This window comes from Drosophila simulans, chromosome 3L, assembly GCF_016746395.2.
Source record: "Drosophila simulans strain w501 chromosome 3L, Prin_Dsim_3.1, whole genome shotgun sequence".
In the NCBI taxonomy this organism is placed as follows: domain Eukaryota; kingdom Metazoa; phylum Arthropoda; class Insecta; order Diptera; family Drosophilidae; genus Drosophila; species Drosophila simulans.
The window spans coordinates 4,733,257-4,743,263 of NC_052522.2; the positions used below are offsets into that span (position 1 = coordinate 4,733,257).

General features: G+C 44.5%; 2 protein-coding genes across 2 annotated transcripts; both read right to left on the reverse strand.

Annotated features, from left to right (window-relative positions):
* Positions 1-5,644: 5,644 nt before the first annotated feature.
* Positions 5,645-7,883, reverse strand: LOC6736821 (leucine-rich repeat-containing protein 15). Its single transcript, XM_002083641.4, has 5 exons — positions 7,294-7,883; positions 6,781-7,235; positions 6,569-6,717; positions 6,255-6,514; positions 5,645-6,191 (listed from the first exon to the last, which is right to left on the reverse strand). Exons 1-5 carry the CDS (start codon positions 7,848-7,850, stop codon positions 5,765-5,767), a joined length of 1,848 nt encoding a protein of 615 aa, XP_002083677.1. The 5' UTR covers positions 7,851-7,883; the 3' UTR covers positions 5,645-5,764.
* Positions 7,884-8,753: 870 nt separating this feature from the next.
* On the reverse strand, positions 8,754-10,006 carry LOC6736822 (uncharacterized oxidoreductase YjmC). The gene has a single exon (XM_002083642.4). The coding sequence runs from the start codon at positions 9,968-9,970 to the stop codon at positions 8,813-8,815; it is 1,158 nt and encodes a 385-aa protein (XP_002083678.1). The 5' UTR covers positions 9,971-10,006; the 3' UTR covers positions 8,754-8,812.
* Position 10,007: the final 1 nt, after the last annotated feature.

Here is a 10,007-nt window from a genome sequence, read left to right on the forward strand (position 1 = left end):
AGTCAGGCGAAGCAGCCACGGCTGATGCACAGAGAAAAACTACCTCATAAATAATCAATATTTCATGAAAATATATAAGGAAATTATAAATTTAATTAATTATAATTTATTGTAAAAGAATATATCTAGATGCATTCGTTTCTCACATTTTACAGCTTGTAAAAAATGTTCAAAAATCTTTTTAAATTTGGGAGTATAGGCTATTTCTCTCAGTGCCCCGCAAACGACTGGTGGCAGGTGGAAATGGGCTTGGAGGTCGGTACTTAGCATGCACCTTGGCACACACACTCCAAGCCCATCCGATGGCACTACTTTCAGTGTTCAGCTTCGCTGCTTGCCAAACACAGACAGAGTCAAAGTCAGAAACTCGTGGATTCGAAGGTTCGAGGGTTCCAGAGATCAGGGATCCAGGGATGCAGGGACTCCGGCCCAAGTCAGCTGGAGATGTTGACTAGGTCGTGAACGTGTTATAACAATAGGGTGTCGCGATGGGAGTACTGGATGCTGCACCAGCCAGCGACTAACACTAACGAGCAGTTAAACAAGCTTAAGATTTGCCGACGCAAATAAAAACACAGCCGGAGAACCGGTGTGGCGGGGCCACCCAGCCCGGCAATGCCGCCACCAATCCCGCCCAGAAATTGCCGTCAAGCGGAACGGAACGGAGCGGAGCGGAAGTACGGATCGGCTTGCAATAACATAACCAAGGCACGTAGCACAAACACGGTACATTATATTGTATAAGCAGACTTCATTACGGTATTTAAACAGAATATCCACAAATTCTGACAGCCCAACTGGGCACCGTGGATCGAAAGCCCAAAAGGGAAGCGGAATATGTAGTACCGCCTGGGTATTTTGTGTTTAGCTCGAGGCTTCCCTGAAAAAGGAAACCAAAACTGAATTATCCGTATGCTCGAACAATATGCATCGAAAGCCACAACCCATGCTGAATGCATATCCATTTTGAACAGAAATGTACATTCAATAACTATTCGGATCTCTATGGAATGGAATGGGTTAAAAAAAAAAAAAAAAAAAAAAAGTATTGAAAGTGTTATTTTACGTTTCTTTTGCCTGTGTAATTGCTTTGCGGTTGGAACATTCAGCAGTTTTTCGTTTCATACTGGCATCATTGCAGGCCTCATAAATCGAATAATATGCTTTCATAAATTCAGTATTATTGCTTCATAATTTCGGGATAATTAAAACTTTGCAGCAACTGCGTGCGAAAATGGTGCCTTTACAGTTCGCATTCAATATCAAATTAAAATTGAAAGCCCGTAAGTGGCAATGTTATTGGAAAACTTGCCAAACTTGCAAACATTTTGGCAGCGAAACTTTTGCATTTCACCCATGGTGCTTGAGGGCGTGCCAAGATCCACATACCCACATCAAAAGTCAAATTGTGAGCAGTCGAGCAAGGAGTGGAACTATCTAGAGGACCGCAAGTCGTTCCAGGTTCGAAAGTCTTGTAAAAAATGCATCACGTACTGCGAAGGTTGGCGTCTGACTCCTGATTCCCGATTCCCGATGCCTCATGCCTGATGCCTTTCAATGTGATTAGACCCCAGGCACACTGAATGCACAAACTTTTCCGGAGGAGAGCGAAGGCGTGCGGGATCCCACACAGACATCCCTACGACTGCGGCATATGCTGCCTGCGGCCAACAGTACGGATGGGCAATAAAAATTTGTCGCCAGGCCAATAAATGTAGACCATATCCAAAGGCCAAGAAGCCACGGCGCGGAAAAACTAACCGACAAAAAATGCCCAACCATTTCATTCCTGTATTTAAAATGCCGCAAAACTTGCCAACCACGAGACCCCAAAAAAAAAAAACAGGGGACACAATGGAAGGCCAGGTGAGGACAAGGTGACTCCTGGTCGGGCTTCCCTCCTTTTCGGTGCTCCTGTTTTGGCCGTGCGCAAACAGATTTGAAGTAATAAAAAATTGAAATTAAAAGTTCCACTTCAGTTGACCACTTGGCCACTTGGTCACCGCGAATGGCGACACAGTTTTCACACGAAATAGGTCGTAAAAATTATGAGAAAATCCGCGAATAAACGTGAACGGCGATAACTGCCAGAGATGCTGGCTATTTCGGACAATTTTGTATAGCGACTTTCTTTTTCGATTATATAATTGAATAAGGTGAAATGGAAAATGCGGAAACAATTGTCTGTTATTAGAGGTCACCATTAGTTTTTTCAATAATTTTTCAGTATCCTGTATCCTTTTAACAGAGTGGATTTTGATAGTCTCTCCTCACCTAACATCTCTGACATCCGTCTAAGGTAAACTTGTTCTAATAAGACCACCTAACCACCCCCTTTATTCTATCCACTTCAGCTGGCTGCTCAATGAGGTCAATGGGCAGGCATTTCATTTCCATAATTTTCATTATTTCGCGCTTAGAGCAAATCAAACAAATCGTTCTGCAGGAACCAAAGAAATTTTAATTGCTTGGCGGCCTTCTCCGTGGCGGTGTGTTAGTGTGTATAGGCGTGTGTATGTGTCTAATCAAAATTGCTGTGCACACACATTCAGCATATTTCACACATCGTAGCCGACAGAGAGAACATAAGAATAATGTGCGACACGTTCGGGCATAAACCGAATTAAGTATACGCCGCGTTTGCCGGTCGGAGGACCTAGCCCCGAGTACCAAAGCCCGGAGTCGCACAGCCGGAGTGTCGAAATGCCGGACTCCAAGCCGCAAGAACCAACCACACACACACACACGTAAGCACACTTTACGCCAAGTCGCATCTTTATGCGTTGTAGCTGCTCCAAAGTGGCAAGCAAACACCCCACTCCGCCCACAATTTTGCCAACCGACAGCATGTGCTAAATATGTATGAAAAAAAATAAAATAGAATAAAAAAAAAAAAAAACTAGAAGTAAAGTGTGGCAAAAAGTTTTTGTGCGCACGCCGTGGAAAGGCCAACGTCTAAGTGAATTTGCCATAGTCAAATTTTGTGCGGCTTGTCTTAGGTCAGGTCTGCGAACTACGGGTTACCGAATTCGGGTTTGCGGACTCAGAAAGACGGACTCAAATTTTCCGGGCAGAAACACAAGTGCCGGTCGCGTGAGCTGCATGAAATTTGCATTCATTCCAGCTCAATTCAAACAATTTCGTCCCGTGGCCGCACAATAAAATGCCCAATCTCGAAATTATTAAAAATTTCAAATAAATCAAAAATTTGACCAACCTCCCCGCCTCCGCATTCCCCTTATTATTTTTTCTGGCAAGCCCCAACCGACAGCAGCTGCCGGCAAACTTCGTGACCGACTGGCGCCGAGTTCAGTGTGTCAATCGAACTTTAACCGTCAACCGACGGCCTTTCACAGAGAAAAGCGCTGACAAAAGCGCGCGGATGCGCAGTGAAGTGAGTGGATTCGGGAAAGTCTCAAGAGCAAGTGAGTGGTTCTTCTGAGTAGAACTCGAATTCTTCAGGACTAACTCACGTGACGCCAAATCTTCAGGCAGTGGCTGAAATGAAAACTTAAAGGGGATGATTTCAAGCTCCACTACCAACACAAATTCACCTCGAAACTAAATTTTACATAGGCGATTCAGGAACCTTTGACTTGACTTAATATTAATGCAAGTTTATATAGAGCTTTCTAACGGCTAAGTAATTGTTTTAATGGTTTTTAGAGAAGTTACTAACTTTTAAGTTCGTAATATAAAAGCAATATTCTACATTAACTTGTACTTTCCAATAAAATATTTACTAATGAAATAGCTACTTTTTAAGCTTCAGCATCCGTTTACTTGCTTTGTATATATTCAGAAATCATTTGATCATTAGTAGGAAACTTCCTAAAAAGGAACTGCATTACCCAAATTGAATTTTAAGTTTTAGTTTTTCCAACTTTTCCAAATTGACCTTCTGTTATCCGAGGAAAACACTTAAGCGGCAATTGGTCATTGACTGGGCGGAAGGATCTCGCGTCCTTTGGAATCCTTTAAAACGCCTCCGTAGGCTCGATGCGACATTCCGGCAAGACAAGACGCTAAGATGTTTGCTTAGCTGGCAGGAGACTTTAAACTTGGGGGAATTTGCATACATTAGGGGTGTTTTGTTATTTTGTTAGCAAAAGGCAATTCAAATCCTTTTACTTCCGCTTTAGGCAGCAACGACTACGGCACAAGACAGATGCGACTGATAGCAGGATTCACATTCGCACCACCGCCCCCTCCGGTTTTCCTGAGCCCCCGCCCCTTTAGTTTTCCCATCCGTATTTAACGGTGACGCGTGCGTTGCGTATAAAGAAAAATATGATTACATATTGTTGTATTTTGAAAAGCCGGCGTAAAGGAGTGGAAAAGGGTTGACATTTTTTCTGAGGCTATGTCAAAAAGCGGAGCCCAGCCACTCAGAGGCAATCAGCTTCGATTGCCCCGAAAGCACAGGAAATAATTTCAATCGCAACTAACAATATATGGACAGTACGCTGTGTAGAAATTGCAACTGCATAATTGCAGCAGACGAACAAATAATATTGCTCACGCTATAAATATAACTCCAAGTTTTTCACATGTAATACATGGAATTTTTCTCAGTGCAGACAACTGCCAAACAAATAGCCAACAACAAGAGCCGAAGCGACAACAAGGCCAACAATGGCGGCATTCAATTTTTAATATTTGCCTTGCAAATTTTGTATAAAATGCATTTGTTGTCTACAAGCCCCCAGGCCGCCATCCCCTGGGATTACCAGGCCCCCGCCCCTTAAAATTGGTGGGCGGAAGAGCCGGAGACCGATGACTGGCGGAGGGCACACTATCGCCCAATAACACCCGAAACGGGGAAGCTCCAAAAGCTGGAAAACTGGCAACAGGAAGCAGCCAGCGCCGGGCCAAAGTGGGAAAGTGAATGGAGCACGGCAATGTCAACACATGGAAATTGCAAGGACAGCGGCAAAAAAAGAGGGAAAACGAGGAAAACCGAAAAGGAAAACGAATAGCAGCAGCCACAGTAACTATAAACTGGAATGATATTGCCAACGAACATAACACAACGGCACTGGAAACAATTTACTTTTTCGAAATAAACCCATATATTTCACTGTAATTCGAAACTATCTTGGTATCAGATGCAAAAGTATCTGAAAGTAGGCAGCAATATATTTTCAGTGAGCAAACTCCATCGAGTTAAAGTACTTAAGATGCAATTAACGTTTAGGCTTGTTAATAACATTTTGTTTTCAGTGCAGGCAAATGGCAAAAGCGCAGCTAGTGAACCCAGTAGGACCCAAGATAGCTCCTAGAACGAAGTTAGGCTGGGCCGGGCGGAAGCAATAAATTGGTTAGGTAAAAAGCTTGTCGCAAACGCAGACACCGGTAAAAAGCGGCACGCGAGGCCGAGACAGGCCCGTATTTTTGCCCACCAAAAAGGCAGAGGAGGAGGAGGAGGCGGAGTGAAATAGAGGTGCCCAAGGATGGTTTATTTCCCATGAGGTTGCAAATTAATACTAAATGTCTGCCATGCAAACACATAATTGACTTTAAATTTGTTTTGACAAGAAGAAGTGGAAAACTTTGCAACTTTGATGGGGGTGGGAAAAACTGCAAGTTTTGTTTCCGACTTAGTACAACCAAAAGGTTTAAAATTGTTTTAAAATATCTGGTGTTTTCAATATTCTAAAATAATTTATTTCTGTCGCCATAAAATAATATATAAGCTGCTTATAAATATAGGTATAAGGTGTATGATATCAATTCCAATATCTTCAGATTTTCCATAAAAGAACTAGTTATGAACCTTCTTGATGGCCACGCTGGTTATATCGGCCTCCTTGAGCTCCTCATCTGTAGTGCCATTGTAGATGTGCTTCAGATACAGATTGAAGTAGTCTGTGTAGTTCATCGGTGTGGATATTTGATGCTTTCGAACTGGAAGCCGTGGCGAAAGGGACAACATGCTGGCCCACTGCCCGTCGCAGAGGTCATCATAACGCAGTAGTCCCACCTCGTGACCTCCCAAATCGCCAGGACCACGGCACATGGGCTGCTGTCCGTCCCAGAGTTTGAGCACAAACTCTCGTATCCACCTGGCCAAATATAGAGCTCGGCAATCGCAGTGCCAAGGATTCTTGTCCAGCTTGACGGCCACCAAATTTTCCAGGCCATGAAGTGCTCCATGTGGCAGAAACATCAGCTTGTTGGAGTCAATGCGGCTAATAAAAAATATTTTAATTTAAATATACGGAACCGAAGGAAAAACTTATATTAAAACTTACAGTTTTTCCAATTGTGAAAGCGGCTCGAAAGCGCGGGCATCGAAATTTTTAAGTATGTTATTGTTAAGCAACAAAATCTTTAGGTTAACTAACCCCTGGAAGTCATCGGCTTCCAAGGTGGTCAGGTTATTGGAAAATAGGGTCAAACGTGTGAGGGCACTAACATTCAGGAATAGATCAGCTGGAATGCTGGACATGGAGTTCTGGCCCAAAAACAATTCATTCAGGTTGTTCAGCTCCACAAAGGCATTGCCATCCATCTGTTGGAACAAAAGGTTAGACAAAATGTAATTAAATTTTTTGGGTATGCCTACATGACTTATCCGATTCGTGGTCAAATCAAGGGTGACCAAGTTGGCCAAATTGTTGAATATGGTTCCCGACAGCGATGAGATGCGATTGTTATGCAGTGAAAGAGTTCGTAGACTCCTTAGTCCCGCAAAGAAGTCATCATCAATTTTTGCTGAAAAAGATAAAGGATAATAATGATAAGTCCCAGGTGCCTATAAACTAAAATCGCCCTTACCTATTTGATTCCATCCAAAGTCCAGGGTTTTCAGCTTGGTCAGATATCTAATGCTGCCCGAACTAAGCTCGCTGATTTTGTTTCTGGACATATCCAGCTCCTCCAGCATGAGCTGATCTCGCAGAAGATTGGGTGGAAAGTTCTGGATCTGATTATCGCACATATTAATCACGGTGAGCCTTTGGGCATGGTAAAATATCGACTCGGGTAGCATTCCTATCTCGTTTTTGCTAAGATCCAGAATATTCAGGTTTCGTAGCTTCCAGAAGGTACGATGATCAATATCCTCCAGTTGATTGTTTTGAATGCGCAAAACCAAGAGACTATCCAGATCCTGGAACAAATCGAAGGGCAGAAAATCCAAAACATTGTGCGATATATCCAACTCTTTAAGCACGGTTAGTCCTCGAAAGGTATCCTTGTGCAGGGTGGAAAGGATGTTCCGCGAAAGATCTCTTAGGGATTTTTAGAAAATTATATACTTTTGTGTAACGAAGAGACTAGCAAACTCACATGTTGACCATATTCATGGGTATCACCTGAGTGACAGGCACTGATTTAAGATTGGTATTCCAGCAGGTGAAGCTCTTGGTGTCCGGATTGCAGCGACACACACCCGAGGTGCAGTGATTCCACTCGATTTGGCTGCCAGTGGCCAAGTGCCAGACGGGCTGCTCCACGGATCGGAGGCGACTCTCTATCTGTCGCACCCGCTTCACCAGATCAAAGTTGGCCAAATGGGACATGGCATTAATCTCCCCGCCATTGCCATCTCCACCATTATGACCATTCGCCTTGGACTTGGATGGTTTTTTATCGTTCGCAGCGGACTGGGTTCCATTTGGCATTGAGTTGATGAGCATCAAGAGCTGGGACACAATGCCCAGTGATTCACATGCATTCAGGCTGCAGTTTCTTGTGTCCGAGGAGATGAGGGGGAGCAGGTACCTCTGCCGGAACTCGTCCAGACTCTGGATGGGCGGCTCCTTTGCCTGTGAAGGTCCTGTGATCACCTCGACCGGATCCATCAGCAAGACTAAGCTGACTAGTTGCCATACTCCCAGCGACATGTCTTCAGCGAATTCCACACACGTTCTGAGAAGTCTGCCCCGATCTGCAGTCCCATTTATAGTCCGCCTGATTCCGATTTAATTCGTAATTCAAATAATTTACGAAAATTTGCATTTACTGCAATTACGCTTAAGTAGCTCACAGCGCCACATGGGAGCCGGCAGATTGCAGCGCATCTTGCGGTCGCCCAGGCCTCACCAGATGGAACATCTCTGCTCTCCGGAATACAAAGGCCGGCTAGAAACCGAAAGTCTCAGCTTGGATGCGTAATGATCAACAAAGTGTCTTGTCGTCATGTGTGAACAATCAGCTGGAGAGCTCGGTTGGGAAACCCCCCAGAACGCGACTCGAATGCCATGTAATTCGTAATTCTATTGCATACATACATTTCCGTTTTAAGTCCTGGCTAAGCAAAGTTTATTGTTTGCGGCTGATCAATGATTTTTCTATAGTAAGATGGTTATGCACATATGCATGTTATTCACATGTTGGATAAAATAATTTTTAACAGATTCATGGGGTGTAGCAGAAATGTCGCACAAAAAAAACTAAAGCTTATAAAAAGTGTTCTCACTGTTAAAATTCGACCTTCATCCTTCGAACTCGCTTGTTGTACCTTTCAACGAAATCACAAAACATTCTAAGACCTAGATGGCACATTAACAGGGGGAAATTATACAGGATTTTTCTAAAGTGTCAGCAGAATGAAGTTTTTTCCGAAACTGGAATACAAAGAGTAGTTTTTGAGCCGTCCTCATAGATGGCGCCACATACTGGTTTGGGAATTCGCTAAGAAATGCGAATGATGTCTGTCGAAATTTTATTTTAGTTGCATCAACATTTTTCCTCGTGCCATTCCTGCGTAGGAGTAGCTATTTATACTTTACTTAATAAGCTTAACATTTATCTGTTAACTATAATATTTTTTGTGAACTACATTTATAGTATCTATAGTATGAGACTAAAAGCTCTTCCTGGACTGACACCTATCGAAAGCCAGCTCGATGGGTTTTACGCACAGCCTTTCCGCCACTTCTTTGTACTTGGTCAAAAGACTATTGGGATAGGGTAAAGCCCGCAAATCGTCCACGTAGTTCATGTGTATCCTCTCCAGTTCGCCAGGTAGCCGGATGGGCTCTGAATCGTCCGCCGGCTGGCTATTCTGGATGCGACCACAAAAGTCATCGAAACGTTCCATAAAGTTGGGCAAGAAAAATTCTGGATCGAGAGCAATAAATACTTGACCCAAGTTCGATGGTTGGTCCTGGTCCATGGTTATATGAGTGGCATATTGGGCACCAGAGAGCACTCCACATAGAACATCTATCACGGCTGACAGGCAGTAGCCTTTGTGACCTCCAGCAGGAAATAGTAATGGTGTCCTTAGGGCCAAGCTGGGAAAACAGGTGGATAAGCCTCCCTCGTTGGCCGCCCAGCCATGCGGTATATACTCATCGTTGGCCCAAGCCCATTCCACGTCTCCAATGTCCTTCACGCTGGTCGCCATGTCTAGAACAAAATGGTACTGATCACCCTTTACGGAGAAGGCAAAGCAGTTGGAGCCAATGCTGGCGGACTTTGAGTTGGGACCCATCATCATTGGAGCCGAATTGGACATCACGATTCCGGCTAATCCCTTGCCGGCAGCGCGAAATGTAAACCAGCTGGCCATGCCAATGTCGTGAGATTGCTGGGCCACCACGAAACCGATGCCAGAGTCTTCAGCTTTCTTCACCGCCAAATCCATACAAAAGTTTCCCACAAACACACCCAAGGCGGAATTGCCATTTACATGGGCGGTGGACACCGTTTCGCTGATTATTGAAGGCTCGGCGCCCACCTTGGCATGTCCACTCTGCAGATCACTAAGATAGTAATCCAGGCGATTCAGCCCGCTTCCGTAGTTCCCTCGATAGTCCGCTACAACCAGGAACTCGCTGATGCCGCGCACTTTGGAGGGGGAAACTCCAACCCGCAGCAGGCAGTCCTGGATGAAGCGGCGGGCCTCGTCCACCAGAACCAAGGACGTGTCGCCCCGCTGCTGCACAGAGGCGGCAGGCATGTGGTAGCCACGAAGGCAGCTTCCCAGCCACAGAGCTGGCCGGAGGAGCGCCAACATTGTGTAGAGCTGATTTTCATCCAATAGAAAGGTGTAG

What these genes read in the sequence shown, in the direction of transcription:
- LOC6736821 (XM_002083641.4), bottom strand. Translation starts at nt 7,850, where the DNA reads ATGTCGCTGGGAGTATGGCAACTAGTCAGCTTAGTCTTGCTGATGGAT. An exon ending in CCCATGAATATGGTCAACAT is followed by an intron (nt 7,236 to 7,293) that starts GTGAGTTTGCTA and finishes AAAATCCCTAAG; the next exon opens with AGATCTTTCGCGGAACATCC. An exon ending in CTTTGGATGGAATCAAATAG is followed by an intron (nt 6,718 to 6,780) that starts GTAAGGGCGATT and finishes TATCTTTTTCAG; the next exon opens with CAAAAATTGATGATGACTTC.
- LOC6736822 (XM_002083642.4), bottom strand. Translation starts at nt 9,970, where the DNA reads ATGTTGGCGCTCCTCCGGCCAGCTCTGTGGCTGGGAAGCTGCCTTCGT.